The 25278-nt window shown below is 44.8% G+C and overlaps 2 protein-coding genes across 2 annotated transcripts; one reads left to right on the top strand and one right to left on the bottom strand.

Annotated features, from left to right (window-relative positions):
- The first annotated feature begins 627 nt into the window (after positions 1–627).
- LOC128770721 (dual specificity protein phosphatase 6-like) lies at positions 628–4200 on the top strand. Its single transcript, XM_053885536.1, has 3 exons — positions 628–1414; positions 1530–1958; positions 2841–4200. The coding sequence occupies exons 1-3, from the start codon at positions 1012–1014 to the stop codon at positions 3152–3154; spliced, it is 1146 nt and encodes a 381-aa protein (XP_053741511.1). The 5' UTR covers positions 628–1011; the 3' UTR covers positions 3155–4200.
- Positions 4201–14353: 10153 nt separating this feature from the next.
- dusp6 (dual specificity phosphatase 6) lies at positions 14354–17899 on the bottom strand. The gene is made up of 3 exons (XM_053886218.1): positions 17131–17899; positions 16587–17015; positions 14354–15713 (listed from the first exon to the last, which is right to left on the bottom strand). The coding sequence occupies exons 1-3, from the start codon at positions 17531–17533 to the stop codon at positions 15400–15402; spliced, it is 1146 nt and encodes a 381-aa protein (XP_053742193.1). The 5' UTR covers positions 17534–17899; the 3' UTR covers positions 14354–15399.
- Between the last annotated feature and the right edge of the window lie 7379 nt (positions 17900–25278).

Genomic DNA, 25278 nt, shown 5'->3' with positions numbered 1-25278 from the left:
CTGATGAGTCCAGATATCAACAATCTGTCAAACAGACTGACGGACAGATAACAAAATCAGTGAAGAGGAGTCAGGGCTGCAGCTGTAAAGTGAATGAGATGCTCGATAAATGATGTATGGTATAGAGACAGCAGACATGACATGAAGACAAAAGGCAGCATCAGAAGAGTCAGTAAGTGTAACTTGAGTGTAACATTCATCAGTGTACGGCGACTTCTAGTTGGGTCAAGCAGATTTAGAATAATTAAACTGTAAGTTGAATTCAGTTTTTCATTGTCCTTCCCACCTGATTCAGTAGTGTCAAAGTGTGTCTGTTACAGTTGAGCAGACTTGCTGTGGCAAGACTTATGGGAGTTGTGTGTGTAAATTCTTGTTTCCAAGGCTCCTCTCTCCCCCTTCCTTCCTTCCTTCTCCCTGCAATTCCTGTGTGTTTGCTGTTCACTTGATCCGGAGCGGAAATTCCTCTCCGTTTTTGTGAATGACAAACTCATTAACAATTCATCAACACGGGCCCGCTTCATCCGGCCCCCGTTGCCAGGGCGACCCAGCAAGTCCTCCTCTCATTGGCTGAGGGACGTGACGGAGCCCACGCCCCGCCTCCAGTGTGGAGCCATTCAACAGCCTGACGCGGAGCAGAGAGCAGTCGAAGCCCGCAGAAGCCTCGCTCCAGTCCGCAGACAGTAGGGAGAGGGAGAGCCAGGCGGACTCCGTGTTCCGGGGATTCGCACGCTTCAGATAGGATCGATCCGAACCGGATCTCTCGCGGCAGAGCTGGATCCCTGTGGAATACAGACATGAGAAGAGGCCGGCGGTGACTCATTGATAAAGAACTCGGGCTTGAAGCGGACGGATGCATGAATGAGCGCCAGCCACCGGATCTGGACCGAGACGAACCCAGATTGATTTGAGCGTTCGTTGACAGCAGTATCATGGGCTTTTAAACCGACGCTGAAGGGACGCGTTCTTGAAGCCACTGTTGTTCGAGTCGCCTCAACTCTCAACTGCGTATAAATGCTTGACAAGCTCAAGCCAGTGGTCCAGCTCGACTCGGTCATGGCGATCAGCAAAACGGTGGGCTGGCTCCGGGAGCAGCTGGAGACCCGCAGGGACGGCCTGCTGGTGATGGACTGCCGCGCTCAGGAGCTCTTCGACTCCTCGCACATCGACACGGCCATCAACGTGGCCATACCGAGCCTCATGCTGCGCCGGCTCAAGAAGGGCAACCTGCCCGTGCGATCGCTGCTCTCGGACGGAGAGGACCGCGAGAAATTCGTGCGGCGGTGCAAGACGGACACGATCGTGCTGTACGACGAGTACAGCCGGGAGTGGAACGAGAACGTGGACGGAGGGTCCGTGCTGGGTCTGCTGCTGAGGAGGATGAAGGATGAAGGCTACAAGGCCTATTATCTGGAGGGTGAGTGCACTTCTCTTCTTCGCTCTTCATTCATGGGCGAAGTCACGTGACTGCCGCTCAGCTTGATGGAGGGGCAGACCTCGCTGACCTCAGTGGGTTTGGTTGTGATTTCCAGGTGGCTTCAGTAAATTCCAGGCCGAGTTCCCCTCCTTGTGTGACACCAACCTGGACGGCTCCTCCAACAGCAGCTCTCCCACTTCCCAGGTGTTGGGCCTGGGCGGTCTCCGGATCAGTTCAGACTCGTCTGACATCGAGTCTGACATTGACCCCAGCAGCGCAACAGACTCAGACGGCAGCCCGCTGTCCAACCCTCAGCCCTCCTTCCCAGTGGAGATCCTGCCTCACCTTTACCTGGGCTGTGCCAAGGACTCCACCAATCTGGACGTGCTGGAGGAGTACGGCATCAAGTACATCCTCAACGTCACCCCCAACCTGCCGAACCTCTTTGAGAATGCCGGGGAGTTCAAGTACAAGCAGATCCCCATCTCGGACCACTGGAGCCAAAATCTCTCCCAATTCTTCCCCGAGGCCATCAGTTTCATCGGTAAGAAAGCCCGTGAGTGTGTTTTAGTGGGGCGGAGACCATCCCAGGTGGCTCCCTGAGAACATCCTGACCAAGTGGTTTAATCACCTGCAGATGAAATTAGGTGACCTAATCTTATCAATGTGTTGTCTTATCGCTGCCAGGAAGTTCTTAGGTTCATATTGCGCAATTGAGATTAGATGAGGCGCCTCTGGCCGGGGTCTTATCAGTCACCTAGGCTGAGACGCACTATTGGCAGATGAAGACGTGAGGCCACTGGGCTCAAAGGCTCCGTGCACTGGTGATCTGACTGGAGCAGAAGTCCTGGGGTGTCTCTTGTGTAAGTGCGGCACAAAGGACGGCGTTGAAACAAGAGAGCGGGGAGAGTGAGCGGAGGGAGGGAGGGTGGTAATTTGAGCGCAACAGGAAGGAAGCAGCATTGAAAGTAATCTAGGACATGGCATCACCCCTCCCCTCGCCCCCACATGACAAAAGGAGCCATTTACAGGGCCTGTTGACATCCTGTTTGCCTTGACATGCTGTCCTCATGACTCCTGCGTTTACATGCCCAAATGGCACCATTGTCAGACTCACCCTGGCGAGCGGAAGGATAGTTTAATTGAGCGTAATAGTCAATTTCCCTGACGGCTACTCCAGACCACAGGACGGAGAATGTCTGCTCTGTGTGTGTGTGTGTTTGTTGGCAGACAGGAGTGAGAAAGATACCGAGGGAAACATTCCAGCTGCTCTGCTCAAGTAAAAAAAAAAGTCAAAAATAGTTGTCACAATTTTCCTCTTCTTCATTTTATGACCACAAATCCGGTTGAGTGTCAAGTGCAGCTTTGTCGACCAGCTAAGTGGCAAGTGTAGCAGAAGTGTGTAATGGTGCTTTTCTCCCACCAGATGAAGCGCGGGGTCAGAAGTGCGGCATCCTGGTCCACTGCCTGGCCGGCATCAGCAGATCAGTCACCGTCACAGTGGCTTACCTGATGCAGAAGCTCAACCTGTCCATGAACGACGCTTATGACATCGTCAAGATGAAGAAGTCCAACATCTCCCCCAACTTCAACTTCATGGGTCAGCTTTTGGACTTTGAACGCACCCTGGGTCTGAAGAGACCCTGTGACAATCGCATGGCGCCACCAAGCCAGCCTCTGTACTTCAGCACGCCCACGAACCACAACGTCTTCCAGCTGGACCCCCTGCAGTCCACGTGAGGTCCGCCGTGAGCTTTCCTGACTCCTCTGTCGGCCAAGAAAGCCGCCGCAACACCTCTTTCTCTTTTTCGGCTGCTCGCTGTGTGATCAGACTCCTATCGATTCACCGTATGAAGGCGAGTGCTGCTCCAGCGTGGGTCCAGGAGGGCAGGCCGGGCCTGGCCGTGCTGCCGCTGCTCTACAGTTGAAGAGGACGCACGTCTTTATCAAAGTGCTGATGCTTTTGTCAAAGAAGAATGTAGTGTGCCAAAGAGACACGGTTGTTCAGACTGGACAATGATTTAAACCCTTTTGGTTTGTTTTGGGGTTCGGCACAATTTCCCCAAGCATGAAAGTTGCCTGTGTCTTCTGTGAAGACTTGTCAGCGGGAGTCAGAGCGCCCCAGCGTTTGATGGCATGCAATGGACTCCATTTTTATACCTGTGGAGTCTGTTCAACACATTTATACGTGATGTACATTTGTATCTAAGAGACTATTCAGCTGAAGCCTTGCTCTGTACCTTCCAGTACATCAAGATTCTCTTCTTTAATATACCGTTTTTACATAAATGTATATCAGTCAGACCGTTGATGATGCCAAAAATCATGTAGGCTTTTTCAAAAGTTGTGTAGAAATGTGTACACGTCATATTTAATAACTGCTTTAGGTGTCCTTATTGCACCAGTCCTCTCACAAATCAAAGTTTGTTGTTTGCCTTACTCCTGCGCTCCAGCACGGTTCTTATTCACTCGACGAATGGCTTTGGTTTTGGGACACAACCAAACTTCTAGCCATTATCTTGGCATCAGACTCTCCAGCTGGTGTGGTTCATGCAGCAGGGGTGGCTTGCCATGAGTCTCTCTGAGGGCCAGTGTGAGTGGTCCTGGATGCACAGAGCAGGAGGCCACACCTCTTCAGGGAAATGCAGTTTTTATTCGTCTGATGAGAGAAGAGGAGTCTCTGCTCGAGGAAGCCATATGCTTGGTGACTTTCAAACCCTCCCCTCCCCTCTATTATGAATGTAAAGAAATGATAAGTTATTAATAAATTGCTATTTTGTCTAAAAGTTCTGCCTTCTTCCTTTGACGCACGTTGTTGATGTTATTGTTCACAGCATTTATGTAAGTGTCTCCACGCGCTCAGTGTTGAGCAGCAGGGCGAGTCACGACTACAAACACTAGTGAATCATGAGGCCGCTTCTCAAATCCCTCGCTATTCATTTACACCACTTCTTCCGCCTTACTTTACAATTTGGACTTGTTCTCTGGTGTGACACGGTCCTGACAGGGTGATGAACATCCTGTCCCTGAGAACAATCATTCACAAAGTCATGCCTCAGGTGCAAAGTGATTCCAGTCACGCAGTAAACAGTCGGGCTGGTTTTACCAGATAGCAACTCAGCAAGGTCTTCAGGTTCACTGGCTTCCGGCACTTCCTTATAGAGGCACTGCTGCATTCAGCGATGATTAAGAAGACCAAGAATAAAGATGTGAGTTTGTTCGATGGTGGATCACAGGAAGATTATCCACATGGAAAAAAGTGAAGGAGGAGCATCATGTTCTTACGTAACAGGAACTGACTTCACAGCTCAGCAGAAAAGTTCCCCTTCTCGCCAACATTCCCACGCCAACGCAAGTGCGTCACAAGAGTTGAGTCCTCAAAAGAATTCCACATTTAAAGAACCGCCTCTAAACAGCATGGTGAAATTGTGTTCACAGTCTTGTGCGTTCTTAGAAATGTGTTAAAATATAGTTTAAAGTCAGACATGAATCAAAATGCTATTTTGCTTTTTGAGAACCTGCAGCCTCATTTGTGGAGATTACTTCTTTTGCCTTTCAACACCATGGTGCCCCATGTTTTTTTTTTTTTTTTTGATTATTTAAAGTTTATTATTCCACTTTTTGGTCATGTTTTTGGTTCATCACTTAAATGATGAACAGAAAATATAATTGTAGAGCAATGGTTAGTGCTGCAGCCTTTTGGCAAGAAGGTCGTTGGTTTGAACACAACATAAGTTTGAAGTGAACCCCATTCCTTTGTGTTATTATGTTCTTCCTGTGTTTATAGTGTGCCTGCCTCTCACACGAATACATGGGACAAAGTATTTATGGGAACAAATGTTGACGTATAAAAAAATAAATAAATAAATATAAAAATTTATTAGAGAAGTCCATAAAATTCCATATTCCATATTGTGTATTGCATACCATGATGTAAACAGCAGTAGTAGATTGGAAAAAAAAACTTTGTCCTTTGTATAAATGTGTTTCGCAAATATTTTTTGACAGGGCACTGGAAAACAAATGCATCACAGGTTTGTAACAGTGTGCATTCAGTACTTGGGCAACTCTGTGCGCCTGCTGGGTTTAATAAGTGAAAGAGCAGGAACGAAAGAAGACTTGAGGAGCGAGACCAGGGACAGAGATTAAGCTGTGCACAGTTGTGCTCCCTCAGCCTGTGGAATTCTGACTTTTGGGCTACATGTGCTGCAGCACTTCACACTTTCCCTCGTGTGAGGACACCCTTTAATATTTACTAGATAAGGAGAACAATGGCTGTGAAGTGTCTAGCTTGCAGTTAACCTGCCGCGGTGGAACTGTGATGAATAAACAGAGACATTTGCTTTATTATCTTCCCAAATAAACTTCAGTGATGTTCTCATTGTGCTTTCCTACGAGGGCAAGAGCAGCATTCGGTCATCAGTCCTCTTGGCTTTGATGGTACCAGAAACCAGATAGATTTTGATTCATGTAAATGTTAACATTTGCATGAATCAAAATCTTTCCTCCATTGATTCATGGGGGTCGCTCTTTGCCTGAAAGTATGACTCAGCAATTGTTGAGAAATGTCTGTTCTAATTTTAAGTATTATGCAACAAAAGTACCATTTGAATTTGACAAAGAGCGCATTACTCATCACTATAGTCATTTTTCGGTTTGCTCCACTTGACTTGGTTTGCAGACGAATTGTTGAATAACAATTTGCATTCAGACAAATTCATTTGCTAAAAGGACAATTACTTGCTATTCTGAAATGCCTTCTATTCTAAAGGGTATTCTGCTTCTTTGCAACTGAAAAAAAAAAGATATTTTACTTTTTAGTTTGGATTCTGGACTCACTGCCTTGTTCCAGCACCACTCATCTCTCAAAATAATTCCAGCTCCACTTTCACACTGCCTCTTTCTCTCATGACGACTTCAAGAGCCCACACTGTCGAAAAGACCTTTCCCTTATTTGCTCAAAACAAAGACTGGGCACCGATCCCTCCACATCAGCCGAGTTTACTCCTCTTGGTATCTTGAGTTTTTGTTTCCTGTCATCTAGCTGTCACTGAAGTGAACTGCAGCATGGTACATCAAACAAAGAAACAACAATTCAACCCTTCAGCCTTCGCCTCAATCCTTGGATGGAGATGGCCTTCCTGAAAAAGGATGATTCTCTCATGATGAGATGGGTGGTGTTCTCCAGACAGAAGCTGGTGGACAATGAAATATCAGTGATTGGAACTGATATTACTGATGCTTTCGCAGAGCTCAATGATCACAGGGAGGCACTTCCATTTAGATATGGTCACATGAAGAGAGTAGCCCGACTAAGGCCAAAGCTCCATTAAGCCAGTTGCTCTGAATGTTCTCCCCGTTTACACACAGTGCAACAACAATCTAGCTATGAGCGGTTCACCTCCGTGAAGAGAGTTGGTGCTTCCGGTTCCTATGACCATAGAGGAAGAGCAATTGAAGCTGACAGGAAGCAAGACGCCGTTTCAGACTGTTATACTGAATCTGTAGACAGTGATCATGCTGACTGATCAAGTAGTTTAACCTCAGAGGTCCAGAGTCAGCGCATCGGAGCGATGGTTCAACACTGTCACCATGTTTGAGCCACTTCCTATGGTAGGTTTTGGAGTTAAACTGCCAAGTTTCTGCTTAAAATGAAATATTCCTGAGATTGTGTTGTCTATATATACAAGAATAGCAGATTACAGAGTCTCTAAAGTACAGAGTCGCGTTTGATCGGTTACTAATGTGGTGGTAATGTCGTCTCCTTCCACCAACATGTTATGTTTTCTTATGAGAACTAACAATCAAAACAACCTGAGCGAAGGAAAGTTGAAGGCAAAACTGCACATCTGCAGATCGTCGGCGGCACGACTTACAAAACACAGCTGATATCAGGTTAGTTATATGTTCACTGCAGACATCGGCTAAGACTGATAAATGCACGTCGAGTGGCTGCTTCCAAGACACCAATATTACACCAGGACTCTCCAGTCCTTTAGTCTGGGAAGGACTCAAAGCCTTTCTGAGGAGACAAATCTCATAGTGTATTTATGTTTAAAGAGAACAGACCAAGTGCCTTGATGCCACATCGCAGCAATAGTTGGAATATTCTATTAAAAATGCATTTGGGGTGGGTTGTTGCAGGTACTTACAGGGAGTGGATGCAGCTGTATTACCTCTCACAAGAGGAAAATCTCATTTCTGTGCAATCCATGTGCACTAGTTTTGCTCTAGAGTTACTGGTGAACAATGAAGATGGCACACATAGGCACATGGTAGGAGAGTGCACTTCCTCAGCCGTCATGCTCAGCACAAACATTGTTTCCCCCATATAAACAGTTATACACGCACACTTATAGTCAACGTCCCTGAAGTCTGCAACATTCCCATATAGGACATCTTGAACGCTCACACACACACTTGCTAATGGGTTTTCTGTGAAACCCATTTCATCATTTGCGCTAACGTGTGGTCTAAAAGTGTCCTTATCAGTTTTCTGCATGCTGTCAGCCTCACACCTCGGGCACGACACCCGGACCAGAAGCAAGATCTGCTCTTCGTCTATGACACGACATCTGCGAGGCCATAATGTGAACAAAACGAAGGGTGTTTGAAATGAAACTGGCAGAAGTGGCCACTCACACCCCCTGTTGTGTGACAGGGGTCCCTCTGAATGGACCCATGCTGTTTCTATTCACCATCAAATGAATTCTAACAGAAGATATGAACCCGTCCTCCCCCGGCTACGATGCAATTCTTCTGCTTGTGAGATTTTTTTTAAAAGCTTGGCCCCTTGTTCTTCCCTTGTTTCAACCAGTGTGCTTCATTTTCACCCCCGCCTGCCTCAGTCCTTCCTAATCTTAATCTTCCTGATACTTAAAAAAACATATTTTTTTTACATAACTGCCCCCTTTGGTCATTGCCATGTCAGAAACCTTTGGTTTCTGCATCCAGCTATCTCCTGTTGTCCATATGCGTCATGCATTATGTTCAACATTTATTCTCTCTTTATTGTTGATAGGAAATCTCCCTTGTTTTCAGTTAATGGTGACGTTACATGATCTTTTTTATTCCTTCATGAGAGAAATTATTGCCGTCCTTGTGCTAAACAGGCTCTTGCATCACTCTGTTGTTTACAATGGCGATAAAGATGTCATGCAAATGCATGACATCTTTATCCCTCATGTTCTGGAGAAGGCTAAAATTGCAGGGAAAGAAACATGTTTTTTCTGCTTCATTCTTTTGTAAACCTCATTGGCATGCAAAAATCTGACACACTTCCCCTTCACATGGCAGCTTCACTTTGTCGAAATCCTGAGACTCACCCAGACATTGTGTCATCGCCTCTGTCATCCTCAGGAGATAAATTCCATACTGAGGTGGACTTCCTCCTTTGAATGATTGCATTAACTCGGGCTGTGTGATGGCTCCAGGCTCCAGAGCTGATTACTGCATGTAGGGTTTTTCATCAAAAGGAAATGCTTATTTCCAAAGATCTTTCTGAGGGGATGTCATCAAGCTCAGCCTAGAGTTCCCCAACACATGACCCAAAACTGATGGGCTTGTATTTGTGTATCACCCCGACCAAGTGTCATTTCTGAGTACACTATGGAGTGGAACAGCTACAACAATCTTGGTCTTTGTCTCAAGGCCTTTCCTCAACTCATCTTGTGCGTCCACCCTGGTCCCATCTACAGTATTGTGTTCACACCCTCCTTCATCACATCCATATATCTCAATGCTTGTCTTCCTCCATTATGTTCACTGTCTCTCCTCTCCATATGTCGAACAGGGCTTGCCTCCCTATTTTGTTTCTAAGCTTCTCCACAGGGGATATATACTAGTTGCTTTGTCTTACCCTTCCTTGTCACGCCCATGAGTGTCTTCAACTCTGACTCTTCTACCTCTTGTCAGCGCTCGCTGCTGTCCTTGCAAAGCTTCCCTCTCACTCTAGCTACCACTCTCCTGTCACCTGCTTTCCTGCCCCGCTCTCATTCATTCATTCTCTCCATCTCATCCTTACTGTCACAACAGATCACTATATGATCCGCAAACATCATGGGTAATGAAGACCCCTCCCTAAGCTCTTCTGACAAATGCTTGATACACACTGTTCCACAGGGATCATCGAAGAAAAGACCTGAGGTCCAGTGCTAGTGTAGCATGTAGTGAGACACATACAAGGCTTCTCTGTGACACTGCACTCTCACCAATAATGCATTATTAATACACTGACGAGATATCATATTTCATTCATAAGAACATGCTATGACTGACTCTTCATAATCATTTATGGTCATTTATGACAAGGACCATAAAGTATTGCAACTAGTGGACCTGACTTAATATGGTAAGAATAATGTCTCCTTAATCCTAACCTTTATATAATGTGTAACCAACTTCTCTCTGGATACATAATGTTATTGGATGGTCTTCTGTTCAGTTGTTTACTTCAGGAGGTCAAGGAGCACTGCAGAAGCTACTACAGACTCAGATCACCTGGCTCAATCTTTCTCCAGCTATTATTGGTGGATTATCAACACCGCAGAGTCCGACTACAGGAGCAAAGTTGTTGCTTTTGCTGGTCCCGAGCCAAATAAATTTAGGTCGACAGAGAAGAAGCACAACTGTCACTAATGAAGAGTGTTTTGAATTCTGCTCCCTTGGAAACAGTGCAAGTGAGTCATGAATGACAGTAATTCCAAGAGGGGCGTGTGACCTCTTATTTCCTCAAAACATGGGGAGGAAATGAGTCCAAATTCAATTTTGCTCCGTGCAAATAACAGAATTAGACTGAAATGAAATGGATACAATTCTTGTTTTATGATCCTCACATCCTTAGTCAGTTTGCCTCTTTGGTTCCGGGGTGGTTATTTGTTTTTCAGTTTCACTGGTGTCGTTGTTGGATGGTAAGATAAAGGATTCATACCCATGCAAGAATCCATGCTTCATTTCTGTTGACAAACATGATATACTAAAAAAATGAAATGAAAAAAAGAAAATGTTTTTTCTAGGTCACATGTCTCTCACAATGTGTCCTGTTTTATTTGTAATTATGTATTAAAATAAAAAACACAACGTGGAATTGCCCCTTGTGAATCATGGTTTTCCACCAAAGTAAAGCTGGCACCAGCACGAGACCCTATTTGAGGCACACAAATCATAACTAGTGAGTAAGTGGACGATCCTTCATGAGTCTGCACTGTGCCACCTTTACCTAGACTTGTTCAGACAGTGTGCTGTGACATGACTTCCATTGAGCGGCCAGGGAAGTTGAGCATCAAAGGAACCGGTTGTGCTTTATTCATTTTGTTGCATAAATAAATACATTTAAAAAATGGACAAGGGTGCAATTGCAGCCAAAGATGTTTTATCTCGGGCCAATACGAAGGTGACCTTGGTGGCGGATGATGGTATACAATGGAAAAATTCAAAAAAAAAAAATTAAAAAAAAGAGAAAAACAGTGCTAAAGTCTACTACTGCTGCATACATCTTACTCTGTAAACCAGTGGGGTAGAGAAAAAGACAGACTATATGAACAGCGAACACAGCTGCTCTCAATAGTCTTACCAAATGATTGGTTTTGCGTTGGTTGATTCAGAAATGAGGAAAAAAGGGCTCCTTCCTGTACCTCCTCTGTGAGAGGGGGTGTAGTGGTGTAACTTCCGAGCGGGTGGAATGTTCGGTGTATGCCTGTAAAAATGAAGGGTCTGTGATTGGAATGCCTGATGTTAGTGTGGTCTAGTGTGTCAGTGGAGAGATCCCAACCCACTGCTGTAAAAGAGGAGGGGGAGAGAGGAGTGACTCATCTTGAATAAAAGCTCTTCATACCACCCAACACCTCCTGTTTCCATCAGACCTGTACTGACTCCCAGCCATTTGTCTAGCACAAAGACAAAAAAGAACAAAGCTTTGCGTAGCTGCACTCTGCTCACTCTACTGCAATGCTAAACAACTGTTCGTGTTTGGTTTACAAACTTTAGCTTCATCTTCATCCACTTGTCATTTGATAAGGTCCACTTTTTTTCATCTCCACACAAACAAAAAGAGTGATTAAATCTGCCAGAAATGGTTCATATCAAGCATCTTGCTTGCAATAATATTAATAATAATCTAGCAAACTTATTGAAGAGATATACAAGAAGTACCAGAAAGATGTTTCTAGAAAGGGAAATTGTCACTAAACCCACCAAAGTGTCTGGAAATTGCCAACGTTGAGTTATTTATTTATCTTTATTCTTTCATTCATGTGAGTTCTAAGTATTACATTTTGGATGAGGGTGTGACAAGGCAGGATTTTCAAGAGTCAGATGGAGGAGGCTGCCTTGCAGTGACAACCCCATAATTTCATTTATGGTCAAGTGATACTGTCCAGTCCTTACTGTTCACTTACCGAACATAATGTTGAGTGTGTTGTGTGCCTCAGTGTTGAGGCGCCGTCTTTGCTCCTGATCTAGGCAGCTCCAATGAAATGTGTCTGAGGTGGAACTATTCTCCTGAAGAATTTGAATTGAAGCATATTAATGGAAATTCATTTTTAGAAAGAACACAATTCCAAGCACGTTCAATGCACCGAGGTAATCTATCACTGATAATCTCCACTGCAAAGTCTTGAACACTAATGTCTGTAGGCCATGATATCAACATGGTCTGTTTTATACAGTGCCATAGATTTTGGCCCCTGAGCCAGAGTTAGACTCATGTGGTTTAGACAATGCTTAGAGTCATATTTTGAGCTGTAAGTTCTTGTGCTTTGGTTGCTATGGAAACATTGGTGACTCCAGAGCTTGTGGAGCTGCCGAGATTACCATTACAAAAACTGCCAAGTGTGCACCTTTTAAGCCGATCGTTTTCAATCTCTTTTTAAAGGCTCTTCCTCTGGATCCCTTCCATTCTCATGTGCTTTACTGCCAAAGACATGTTGCACTCACATTGTCGATACAAGACCCAAAAGAAGGATGTCAACTATAAGATGACCTGTACTAGACAATCCCAGTCACGAAATGTTTGTGTTCACAAAGGTGTATATGTGCAGTATCCATGCTCCTATCACAGGCTGATATTATATGGAGGTCAGTCGGCTAAAGAGAAGATAGTTGCCATGGCAAAGAAATCACAGGGAGAAGACAAGTGCAAGTGCACCGTACCCAGCCACAAAGTGCCCACATGTGAGCACACATCAAATGCTGTAAAACATTTTCTCATATGTCTGAATGGGACTTTTGGGATCGAGTTCTCCCACCAGCACTCGTGATCGCAGCTTGTGGCAAGCAAACAAGGGGATTTCCCGTCAGGTGAATGCCGACTGCGTTCAAGCTCTGGGACAGTCGCTGCTCTGAGAGAGGACATCACTCTTGACTGAAAGTCAGTGTGGATTGTAAAGAAACCATTGCATTGGCGTTTAAGGTACACCGGGATAATACTGGCACGAACCAGAGTGTAGATCTTATTGTAAATCATTCACACCAGGACTGACTGTGCAGATCACTCCTTTTATTAATTTGTCAATGATTCACCTCCTTTGTTGAAACACAATGTAAAACTTGCTGACTTGCTTCTTGAGGTTCTAAACCTATTGACACGTTTCCCTTCTCATGAAGCAACGTGTTAACTATTCGTAGGCGACGCAATGATTTAGCTGGAGCCAGCGAGTCATATTATTTCTGTTATGCTCCACATGACATATTGTCTACATGTTTGCTATTTGCTAGCATATGGACTAGTAAATAACATTAAATAAAAAGTGAAATAATATTTCATTTCCGATTAATTGATTTAAAAACACATGAATTACATCTCAGAATTGCATTGATTTAACATTCAAAAATATAAAACTTTTTGAAAACTATACTTTGACTGGACGTATTTTCGATTTTTAATCCAGCTTCTGAATTATTTTATAATCGTTGTGAGTGTATAAAAATTTTTATTAAATTTTTTTTTTTTTTGTAAATATTTAAAGAACAATGTTTACTTCGTTTACTTCAAATTACTGAACACAATAATATTGATCTCCATTTTTTTCTGAGCTTATTGCCAATCTGTTGGACATACCCACATCTCCAACCGCATGTTCCCACGCAGCATTCTTTGCAAATTTGAGTGTTTGATATTATACGAACTGAATGTATGTTTCTGAATTAATGATTTTTTCCTTATCGTAGCCCACTTTAACATATACATATATACAGTGTCAATATTTACTGTAAACGCTAGGCTTTCAATATTTTATTCCAAGCCCAACTTTGTTTAAATATATTGTTCTGGTTTGAGCAAACAATTTTTGATCATGTGTGTAGACTGTTGCAAAAAATATTATTGTGCTTGACAGTTTTGAAAATGATCATAATACGTTCTAATTTTGTCAATATGTCAATATTCATCAATTTACATATGGGAACGTCCGCAAAAAGATGAACTTGTCTGCTGGGCTATGAAGTAGTGACTGGCATGAGAACACTTGACTCCTTCCTCCTCATCTCAATGAGCACAATCATCTGTCTGTCTCTTATTTAGTCAGAAAAGCCATCACCTCCTGACTGTTTTTGAAGGCTGAATGCAGCAGTACCACCTGTGGGAAACACCAGAGGCCAGTGATCCTGTCGAGTGACAACACTGGTAAAACCAGCCCGACTGTTTACTGCGTGACTGGAATCACTTTGCACCTGAGGCATGACTTTGTGAATGATTGTTCTCAGGGACAGGATGTTCATCACCCTGTCAGGACCGTGTCACACCAGAGAACAAGTCCAAATTGTAAAGTAAGGCGGAAGAAGTGGTGTAAATGAATAGCGAGGGATTTGAGAAGCGGCCTCATGATTCACTAGTGTTTGTAGTCGTGACTCGCCCTGCTGCTCAACACTGAGCGCGTGGAGACACTTACATAAATGCTGTGAACAATAACATCAACAACGTGCGTCAAAGGAAGAAGGCAGAACTTTTAGACAAAATAGCAATTTATTAATAACTTATCATTTCTTTACATTCATAATAGAGGGGAGGGGAGGGTTTGAAAGTCACCAAGCATATGGCTTCCTCGAGCAGAGACTCCTCTTCTCTCATCAGACGAATAAAAACTGCATTTCCCTGAAGAGGTGTGGCCTCCTGCTCTGTGCATCCAGGACCACTCACACTGGCCCTCAGAGAGACTCATGGCAAGCCACCCCTGCTGCATGAACCACACCAGCTGGAGAGTCTGATGCCAAGATAATGGCTAGAAGTTTGGTTGTGTCCCAAAACCAAAGCCATTCGTCGAGTGAATAAGAACCGTGCTGGAGCGCAGGAGTAAGGCAAACAACAAACTTTGATTTGTGAGAGGACTGGTGCAATAAGGACACCTAAAGCGGTTATTAAATATGACGTGTACACATTTCTACACAACTTTTGAAAAAGCCTACATGATTTTTGGCATCATCAACGGTCTGACTGATATACATTTATGTAAAAACGGTATATTAAAGAAGAGAATCTTGATGTACTGGAAGGTACAGAGCAAGGCTTCAGCTGAATAGTCTCTTAGATACAAATGTACATCACGTATAAATGTGTTGAATAGACTCCACAGGTATAAAAATGGAGTCCATTGCATGCCATCAAACGCTGGGGCGCTCTGACTCCCGCTGACAAGTCTTCACAGAAGACACAGGCAACTTTCATGCTTGGGGAAATTGTGCCGAACCCCAAAACAAACCAAAAGGGTTTAAATCATTGTCCAGTCTGAACAACCGTGTCTCTTTGGCACACTACATTCTTCTTTGACAAAAGCATCAGCACTTTGATAAAGACGTGCGTCCTCTTCAACTGTAGAGCAGCGGCAGCACGGCCAGGCCCGGCCTGTCCTCCTGGACCCACGCTGGAGCAGCACTCGCCTTCATACGGTGAATCGATAGGAGTCTGATCACACAGCGAGCAGCCGAAAAAGAGAAAGAGGTGTTGCGGCGGCTTTCTTGGCCGACAGAGGAGTCAGGAAAGCTCACGGCGGACCTCACGTGGACTGCAGGGGGTCCAGCTGGAAGACGTTGTGGTTCGTGGGCGTGCTGAAGTACAGAGGCTGGCTTGGTGGCGCCATGCGATTGTCACAGGGTCTCTTCAGACCCAGGGTGCGTTCAAAGTCCAAAAGCTGACCCATAAAGTTGAAGTTGGGGGAGATGTTGGACTTCTTCATCTTGACGATGTCATAAGCGTCGTTCATGGACAGGTTGAGCTTCTGCATCAGGTAAGCCACTGTGACGGTGACTGATCTGCTGATGCCGGCCAGGCAGTGGACCAGGATGCCGCACTTCTGACCCCGCGCTTCATCTGGTGGGAGAAAAGCACCATTACACACTTCTGCTACACTTGCCACTTAGCTGGTCGACAAAGCTGCACTTGACACTCAACCGGATTTGTGGTCATAAAATGAAGAAGAGGAAAATTGTGACAACTATTTTTGACTTTTTTTTTTACTTGAGCAGAGCAGCTGGAATGTTTCCCTCGGTATCTTTCTCACTCCTGTCTGCCAACAAACACACACACACACAGAGCAGACATTCTCCGTCCTGTGGTCTGGAGTAGCCGTCAGGGAAATTGACTATTACGCTCAATTAAACTATCCTTCCGCTCGCCAGGGTGAGTCTGACAATGGTGCCATTTGGGCATGTAAACGCAGGAGTCATGAGGACAGCATGTCAAGGCAAACAGGATGTCAACAGGCCCTGTAAATGGCTCCTTTTGTCATGTGGGGGCGAGGGGAGGGGTGATGCCATGTCCTAGATTACTTTCAATGCTGCTTCCTTCCTGTTGCGCTCAAATTACCACCCTCCCTCCCTCCGCTCACTCTCCCCGCTCTCTTGTTTCAACGCCGTCCTTTGTGCCGCACTTACACAAGAGACACCCCAGGACTTCTGCTCCAGTCAGATCACCAGTGCACGGAGCCTTTGAGCCCAGTGGCCTCACGTCTTCATCTGCCAATAGTGCGTCTCAGCCTAGGGCACTGATAAGACCCCGGCCAGAGGCGCCTCATCTAATCTCAATTGCGCAATATGAACCTAAGAACTTCCTGGCAGCGATAAGACAACAGATTAGGTCACCTAATTTCATCTGCAGGTGATTAAACCCCTTGGTCAGGATGTTCTCAGGGAGCCACCTGGGATGGTCTCCGCCCCACTAAAACACACTCACGGGCTTTCTTACCGATGAAACTGATGGCCTCGGGGAAGAATTGGGAGAGATTTTGGCTCCAGTGGTCCGAGATGGGGATCTGCTTGTACTTGAACTCCCCGGCATTCTCAAAGAGGTTCGGCAGGTTGGGGGTGACGTTGAGGATGTACTTGATGCCGTACTCCTCCAGCACGTCCAGATTGGTGGAGTCCTTGGCACAGCCCAGGTAAAGGTGAGGCAGGATCTCCACTGGGAAGGAGGGCTGAGGGTTGGACAGCGGGCTGCCGTCTGAGTCTGTTGCGCTGCTGGGGTCAATGTCAGACTCGATGTCAGACGAGTCTGAACTGATCCGGAGACCGCCCAGGCCCAACACCTGGGAAGTGGGAGAGCTGCTGTTGGAGGAGCCGTCCAGGTTGGTGTCACACAAGGAGGGGAACTCGGCCTGGAATTTACTGAAGCCACCTGGAAATCACAACCAAACCCACTGAGGTCAGCGAGGTCTGCCCCTCCATCAAGCTGAGCGGCAGTCACGTGACTTCGCCCATGAATGAAGAGCGAAGAAGAGAAGTGCACTCACCCTCCAGATAATAGGCCTTGTAGCCTTCATCCTTCATCCTCCTCAGCAGCAGACCCAGCACGGACCCTCCGTCCACGTTCTCGTTCCACTCCCGGCTGTACTCGTCGTACAGCACGATCGTGTCCGTCTTGCACCGCCGCACGAATTTCTCGCGGTCCTCTCCGTCCGAGAGCAGCGATCGCACGGGCAGGTTGCCCTTCTTGAGCCGGCGCAGCATGAGGCTCGGTATGGCCACGTTGATGGCCGTGTCGATGTGCGAGGAGTCGAAGAGCTCCTGAGCGCGGCAGTCCATCACCAGCAGGCCGTCCCTGCGGGTCTCCAGCTGCTCCCGGAGCCAGCCCACCGTTTTGCTGATCGCCATGACCGAGTCGAGCTGGACCACTGGCTTGAGCTTGTCAAGCATTTATACGCAGTTGAGAGTTGAGGCGACTCGAACAACAGTGGCTCCAAGAACGCGTCCCTTCAGCGCCGGTTTAAAAGCCCATAATACTGCTGTCAACGAACGCTCAAATCAATCTGGGTTCGTCTCGGTCCAGATCCGGTGGCTGGCGCTCATTCATGCATCCGTCCGCTTCAAGCCCGAGTTCTTTATCAATGAGTCACCGCCGGCCTCTTCTCATGTCTGTATTCCACAGGGATCCAGCTCTGCCGCGAGAGATCCGGTTCGGATCGATCCTATTTGAAGCGTGCGAATCCCCGGAACACGGAGTCCGCCTGGCTCTCCCTCTCCCTACTGTCTGCGGACTGGAGCGAGGCTTCTGCGGGCTTCGACTGCTCTCTGCTCCGCGTCAGGCTGTTGAATGGCTCCACACTGGAGGCGGGGCGTGGGCTCCGTCACGTCCCTCAGCCAATGAGAGGAGGACTTGCTGGGTCGCCCGGGCAACGGGGGCCGGATGAAGCGGGCCCGTGTTGATGAATTGTTAATGAGTTTGTCATTCACAAAAACGGAGAGGAATTTCCGCTCCGGATCAAGTGAACAGCAAACACACAGGAATTGCAGGGAGAAGGAAGGAAGGAAGGGGGAGAGAGGAGCCTTGGAAACAACAAGTGCGGCAGGAATTTACACACGCAACTATGAAGTTTAAAGGTCACTGCTGATATGACGCAGCCAATGAGGGATATTTTCAAAAGAAAACATGCAAAACTGTGTCATACAGAGGCTCACAAACAAAAAAATGGATTAAATAGCGGTTTACATGCAAGAACAAAATGATGAAACCATCAAAAACCATTAAATCTCGATGATACATGATGACATGTAAATAGCATGCAGTTTTTTTTGTTTTTTTTTGGCACTTTATCCTTCCTTTTAATTTATTCATACTCAAGTTATTATTGTTATTATTATTATTAACATCTCAGTATTTCAGAATTTGGAGTTGAATTTTTATTTGGATGTTAACCCAAACACATCATATGTTTAAGAGTTTTTAGGAGAAATCCAGAAGAGAAATGCTCTGTGTCTTGCAAGACTGAACCCGCTGAGTGAAGCGAGCACAAACCGAGTGTGTTGGCGTGATGACTCCACATCTCTCAGCAGGAAGCCCAGTATTTCCACTGACAGTCAGCCATTCTCCTCCTCCTCATCCCCCCCGATTGTTCCCCCTCCTCCTGTTAATGGCCCCCAAATGCGGCGTCAGGGTGAACACAAGAAACATTTCCATGTGTGGTTCTATCACCGTCTACTGCTCACGTTTGTCTGTTAACACAAACACAAAAGCCTCTAATTGATGCCCTGATTCAATATCCCCCCTCCCAACAGCTGTCACTTACCTTAGACTGGAAGAATAAATCTGACTTGGTGTTTCACAATAATACTGTTGACTTACTTTGAGGTAACACAGGGATCCCAAGTGAAGACTGACAATATTTCTAGCAATCAATGTTACTAAATACGTAGTAAGGTGATGTACTGCTGCAAATTTTCTTTATATATATATATGGTCCAGTGAATGGTTGTGATCTTAGAGAAGTCTTACATCTATTTATGTATATGAATATATTTCCTCGCGATTTCCAACAAACGTCTTGGTGCTGATGTCAAAATAAGAAAGAATGGATAGATGGCCATAAATGGTAGTCGGATGTGTAAACGGAAAAGGAGCTTCTGGACCACACACTTCTTACTCGATTTATCATTCGTTGTTTAAGATAAACAGATCATTTCCTCTCACACTGACAGGTAACTTTTTATTCCTAAATATTGCCTTATATGGCATCCTCAACTGCTGGCGTTTGCTCGAGGGCTTTCCGTGCAAGCCATTTCATCTGTCGAGCCAACGTGTGGTCTCAAAGTGTCCTTATCAGATCTCTGTGTGGTGTCGGCCTCACACCTCGGCCATGTGACACCCCAACCAGAAGCAAGACAACGTCCGTGCATTGACGTCTCTGAGCACTTCATAAAAAAAAGAATAGATTTTGGTCCAATTGTATTTTGGTGACGACCCCACTCCTTCTCAACAGGAAGAGAGTCATGTCCCACTCACACCTCTTACAGCCGCAGGAGTCCTTCTGAAATGCTGTTTCTATTCACTGTTTCATCCTAGTGTTTTGTCTTCACCTGTGCTCATGACCCAGTCGTGGACCCCATGAGTGGTAAGTACAACATTAAACTGCAAAAGCACAAGTTTGCAGAGCTGTTTGCTCCGCAAACTAACTTACACTGCACTGAAACAAACCAAACCAAAATGCTGCTGAGTCGGAATCGACCTCCATCACCATCTGACGTGGTGCTGCAACAGTGTGTTTTAAGGAGTGCTCAATCTACCAGCTCAAGGACAGCCAGAACAACACACCTGTCTCTTACAAAGATAGTATCCTTCAGCCAGTGGTGACCAAGGAATAGTCATGCGACAAAGCTTTCAGGACAACAGCTCTGTGAGTGTGAAACATCCTTTGCTACTTTATTGTCAGTTCTTCTACTCTGATTGACAAAGATGATACCACTATTATTGACAGTAGTACATGTGACAACAGAGTGATGATGATAATGATCCTGATAAAGATGATGACGATGAAGATCAAACAATACTAACACTGGACTTGTTGATTCTCAGGCGCAAAAACGCAAGAAAGAGTTGGTGATGATGATGACAACGAAGTCTAAAGTCGAAAGCATTGTCTCGAAGAAAAGAGAAAATTCATTCACTGCCATTGTTCTGCTGAGCTGTGGTGCGCTTGTGTGACTGCAAACAGGAAGTGAATACTGGTCATTCTTCCTCAATAAAACATTGGTGTTCTGGAGCTTTTACCTGCTGCTGACAACCAGGTTTATTCAGGAGACCATAGAGCACTGTGGGTGTGTGATAATCCAAGCCAGAGCCAGCGGGCAAATGTGTGTTCTTGTTTGTGTGTGTCTGCTATAGCTCGACTGGATCCACTAAAGGTAAAATACACCTCAACGCACAGGTGGTTTAATTACTCTCTCTGTTCCTCAGAATAGTTCCAAACTTCTCAGACTTCTACTTGAGTTCCTAACAAGACTTGAATATAATGCTGCACTTTTGGACTATTTGTGAGAGAGACTGTTGTCGCTTCACATTCGACAGCATTTTCAGATAATAAGAGACCATATTCCTGTTATACTGCAGCATGTTCTGATGTTTCTTTGAGAAAAAAATAAAAGCATAGTTTGTGAGCAGAAAATTAATGAGTGCTTGAACGTTTAGTGAGCACCAGTATCATTTCTGTGTTCTTGATCATGAGTTTTTGCTCTCTGTTTTCACAATTATGTTGGACCTGGTGACGTGACACGTTCCTACGTCATTGTATTGTAAGCAACCTTTAAAGCTTATTCTATTCTAATATGTGTTGCTAATATTGTAGCAATAGCAAAATGCCACTATTTGCTTTGCCTCTTATTATAATATGTCTGAAGCTCCTATTGTATCTGTGATATGTCCCTTTAACATCAGTGGTGATCTGGAATTGCATCCTTTATCCATTCCATTTCGATTTCAAACATCAATGCTTTTAAACACCTGCTGGTGTCCACACTCAGGATGAATCTCCAGCACCGCTGGAAGAATGAGCTTCATGGCGCAATGTGAATTGGTCTCCGAAGACCACTTTCATTTGGATTTTGGTGACAGCTGTTCAAATACGTTGCTGCATTATCATTATAGCAACTTTTGGTGGTGAATGATTTTGTATCGCTACATTCTCCAGTGAGGCCTCAGCTGTCGTGCCTCTCGCCCCTCCGCCTCTTCACTGTATCCCGCCCTCCTTTGTCTTCCAGAAGCTAATCTTCATCACCGTCTTGCCCACAGCTGCTCGACTCAGACGGGAGAAACCCTTTGTCCTCAAACAAAAAGCCTCACCGCATGCTCTAATCAGGTATGGAGCAGGACATGTCTGGGTCTGGCTGCTCTCACCACGAAGACGGTGTTAACGCGATTGTTCAACACAGGAAGTGAGTCCAGCTCATCGCCGGATTTATCATATGAGAACGGCAGGCGATGACACAGCGTCTGGGTGTATTTCGAAAGAATAAAGTCTCTGTCTGGTTCTGAAAAAAAGGGAAGTGTGTTCCTTGGTTATTTTTATAGATGACAGCAAAACAAAAAAAAGTGGTGTGACGAACATTAAGTGAGGTCAGCAAACAACCCAAGCTGAACTTGCACTGATACACAAAGTGCCAATATATGCTGTTTTCTGCCCATCTTGGGTGGAGCAACTTGACAGGGCTTATTTCTGGCTGCTGCTAACAATGACTGGAATAGTCATTTTCATATAATCATCAGAAAGAAGAGAAGGAGGGTTCTGCACACTATGTTTCGCAGCAGGGGTCTCAGCTCACTTGTCAGTCAGTTTTGAAGTAGAGACGGCATTCTATTCAATTGGTAAATGATCTACCATCTGTTCATCCCATGTGTATGAGGTCATTCAGTTTCACAAAACAGTGGAAGACGCGGTGTTATTCAGTGTCTGCCATTGTTGCAATTTTATCCCTTGTGCAACTTGGCAGGTGAGTGTTTTGGGTCGGAAAGTGACTAGTGATATGAGGATGAAATAGGTGTGGACATCCATGCTTTAACACTAAGTACATCATGATACAACTATACTGACAAATGCATGTTTGCATGCAGATCTACTCGTGTTGTAATGTTGTCTCTGCGTATTACTCATCTACTATGATGAAACCAAAAAAAAGGGAATGTAGGTCAAAAGAGAAGAAAAAAAACCCTCCTAATAACTACTGTTTTGACTTCAGCCCCGTTGGAAACATTTTAACCGCACAAATGAGTCATGAATGACAGTAATTCTGGGAGGGTTGTGTAACATTGCATTTCCTTCCAACACGTGGGGGAAATGAGAACAAACTGACTTGTCTACTATGCAAATATCATAAAAGTAAAGATTAAAAGAGCAGGGTTATCTATTCAGAGAATATCGACTGGACGTTGGTAACAATGTGCCTCGATTCCCTTCTGCGACTGGATCACTTTTTTATCTTAACAGTCTCACACTGCACACTGCAGAGGCCTGTATTTCTAGGCTGGTGAGCATGATCTGTCAGTACTCGCAGCAGCTTCTACCAAATATATTTTTATCAGGGGTCTCGAACAAACAAGAAAAGTAACCATTATTTGGATCCACACACGGGTGAATCTGGTATAAAATTATTGCGGTTAACAAATGGATGGCAAAGCAAGCGATGCGCTGCTCTTGAACTGCTTCGGCTCTTCTAAAGTTTCATGTGTGTTGGGAATTGTTCCCACAATATTGGCACCTCTAATGTTAACACTGCTTTAGGGATACTGTTAATAGTCTAGGTAGAGTAAGTAAACAACAATTCAAGGTGGACGTCACATGTTTTTGCCTATATATAGAAATGTATGCGTCAAAATGATGCATAGAAATAATGTAGAAAGTGAAGGGGAAAAATGTTTCTACACTTGTCTTGTCTCTGAACAACACTATGTATAGACAGATACATAGTTTTGTTTCACAGAGAAGGTAACTTCGCTGCTGAAGAATTATGACAATTATTTTTGTTACAAGAGGCCGTGCAACTCTGGTGAAATCTCTTCCGATAAAACTCCTAGATGCCAAATAACTCTGGTTCATTGGATCAGTCACAATAACAGCCATCGAAGTTGTCTTTTGAAGGACAATAGTTCAGGGGCAAATCTTGTGTGTATGAGACTGTTGCTTTGGGTTTCACTGAGGATAGCAAGCTGTATGCTTTAGCAATGTTTCATATATTTGTATATATATGAAAAAAAAAAACCTCAGAAGTGAAAAAAGCACTTATATTTTTCAAAATCAGATGTTTCTATTAACAGCTTCTTATTGGTCTATGTATATGGAATGGAAACCCTGCTTCATCTTTCATATCTTACACGTCGCAGCTGCCTCAAAGTTTCCATCATATGGCATCTCAAAGTGTTGAGAGGCCCAGGCATTTCCGCCGGCCCACAGTGACGTCGGGTCTGCTCCATCAGCTGTCGTCTCCACCACCTATTGACAGCCCATTTACATGCTAATAAAAGCATCACCATAAGTTCCACAGATCACCTGGGGGTAGGGGACAAAGTGAGGAAAGTCTTTTGGTGTGGGGGTGTCATTCAGTACATGTGCAGACACAGTCACACATGCATGGACCCCAGACAAGCCGGCACAAATGTTTCCTGTGTCGTGCAAACTATGTCATTCCCCCAGTATTTCCTGTCTTTTTGACTGAGGGCCATGCAAATGTAAATAGGCAGCGTAATTCACAGGTAATTGGAATAAAAAATGGAGGCCTCCTGGTTATTTTGAACTAACTTCAAGCACTCGCCGTCAACAAACCTGATTCTTTGTGATGTTTTTTGTTATGAGGGTTTACTTTCTGTCCGCGAATGAGGGGAAACTGTCAACAATGTTTCTGTGTAAACAGAGTTAAGTCAGCACAACATGTTGGCAGTACACACACACACACACTGTGGAGTAGAACAGTGTTGAGACGATGCAGAGCAGAGACAGAGTGATCGAGCCGCTGATAACACTGGAGCCACCATTGTCTTTTAAGAGCTCAAACCAGCGTGGCTCTGGTGTGTCTGCCTGCTCGAGTGCTGTGTGTTTGTGTGTGTGTGTGTTGATGTGCTTGTGTGTGGATTTGCCTTTTCTCTGGGTGTCCACTTCCTTTGGCCTTTGACCCATTTCTGTGTTCTATTCTACATCCATATGTTCATGCGATACTTTCCATTATGCTGGACAATAGCCGACCGAGAGCTTGATGGTTTCAGTTGGAATTATTTGTATAAAGTCAGATACAAGAGGCTTTGACGAAACATAATGACCACATCATTTTGTGGTCCATTGTTCTACTACATCGCTTGGTAAATCCTAAACCAGTCAAAGTGCACAATGCTTAAAAATACAGCTTAAAAATATTGAGTTTCCTTCAGAACAGACCCAGCACTCTATATTTAGAGTGACACGTGAGTTAAAATTATGAGGTCAAAACTAGTTAAGACAACTTAGCCATTGCAGCACCAAAAACGGTAAATAGCATTGAAATGAATATGGCTTTTGTAACAATCCACTGATGTTTAATTTTTTTTTCCCAAGGCAATGTGATATATAACATATAATAATATAATATTTTTATGTAAAAAAAATATAGAACTAGTTAAGATTGTCTCAACGTCATGGAATCACACAAGCAACAAACTTCATGCTGTTTTGAGATTAAATATTCAAATGCTAATAATGGTAATTCAACTGACTGATCCTCAAACATGTTCAGAGGGAGAAAGAAGTGAAGCGACTTTTCTGCAAACAAACAACAGTCAAAACAGTGAGAAAACAGGAAACAGAAAGGGGTAAAGGAAATTGCTAAAGCAGCTGATGTTTGGCTCTATTTTTTTAGGTTTAGCTTGGTAGGAAGATGTTGAGGTTGGAACTGCCAGGCAGAAAGTGGAGAGGAAGGCCAAAGAGGAGATTGAGGGAGGTGGTGATGGAGGACATGAGGTTTGTAGGTTTGAGAGAAGAGGAAGCAGAGGACAGGGGGAGATGGAGGAGGATGATCCACTGTGGCCACACCTGAAGGGAGAAGCCGAAAGGAGAAGAAGATCCATCAACTTCAAGACTAACTGAGACTGAAAGCAAAGCACATGTCCGTGGAGAGCTGCGCTGAAGAGACAGTGGGGAAAAATAAGCCAT

This window comes from Synchiropus splendidus, chromosome 14 (genome assembly GCF_027744825.2).
Source record: "Synchiropus splendidus isolate RoL2022-P1 chromosome 14, RoL_Sspl_1.0, whole genome shotgun sequence".
Taxonomy (NCBI): Eukaryota; Metazoa; Chordata; class Actinopteri; order Syngnathiformes; family Callionymidae; genus Synchiropus; species Synchiropus splendidus.
Note: the sequence above shows the minus strand (reverse complement) of the source record. Positions and strands in the feature narration are given on the sequence as shown.

What these genes read in the sequence shown, in the direction of transcription:
- LOC128770721 (XM_053885536.1), top strand. Translation starts at nt 1,012, where the DNA reads ATGCTTGACAAGCTCAAGCCAGTGGTCCAGCTCGACTCGGTCATGGCG. An exon ending in CAAGGCCTATTATCTGGAGG is followed by an intron (nt 1,415 to 1,529) that starts GTGAGTGCACTT and finishes TGTGATTTCCAG; the next exon opens with GTGGCTTCAGTAAATTCCAG. An exon ending in CGAGGCCATCAGTTTCATCG is followed by an intron (nt 1,959 to 2,840) that starts GTAAGAAAGCCC and finishes TTCTCCCACCAG; the next exon opens with ATGAAGCGCGGGGTCAGAAG.
- dusp6 (XM_053886218.1), bottom strand. Translation starts at nt 17,533, where the DNA reads ATGCTTGACAAGCTCAAGCCAGTGGTCCAGCTCGACTCGGTCATGGCG. An exon ending in CAAGGCCTATTATCTGGAGG is followed by an intron (nt 17,016 to 17,130) that starts GTGAGTGCACTT and finishes TGTGATTTCCAG; the next exon opens with GTGGCTTCAGTAAATTCCAG. An exon ending in CGAGGCCATCAGTTTCATCG is followed by an intron (nt 15,714 to 16,586) that starts GTAAGAAAGCCC and finishes TTCTCCCACCAG; the next exon opens with ATGAAGCGCGGGGTCAGAAG.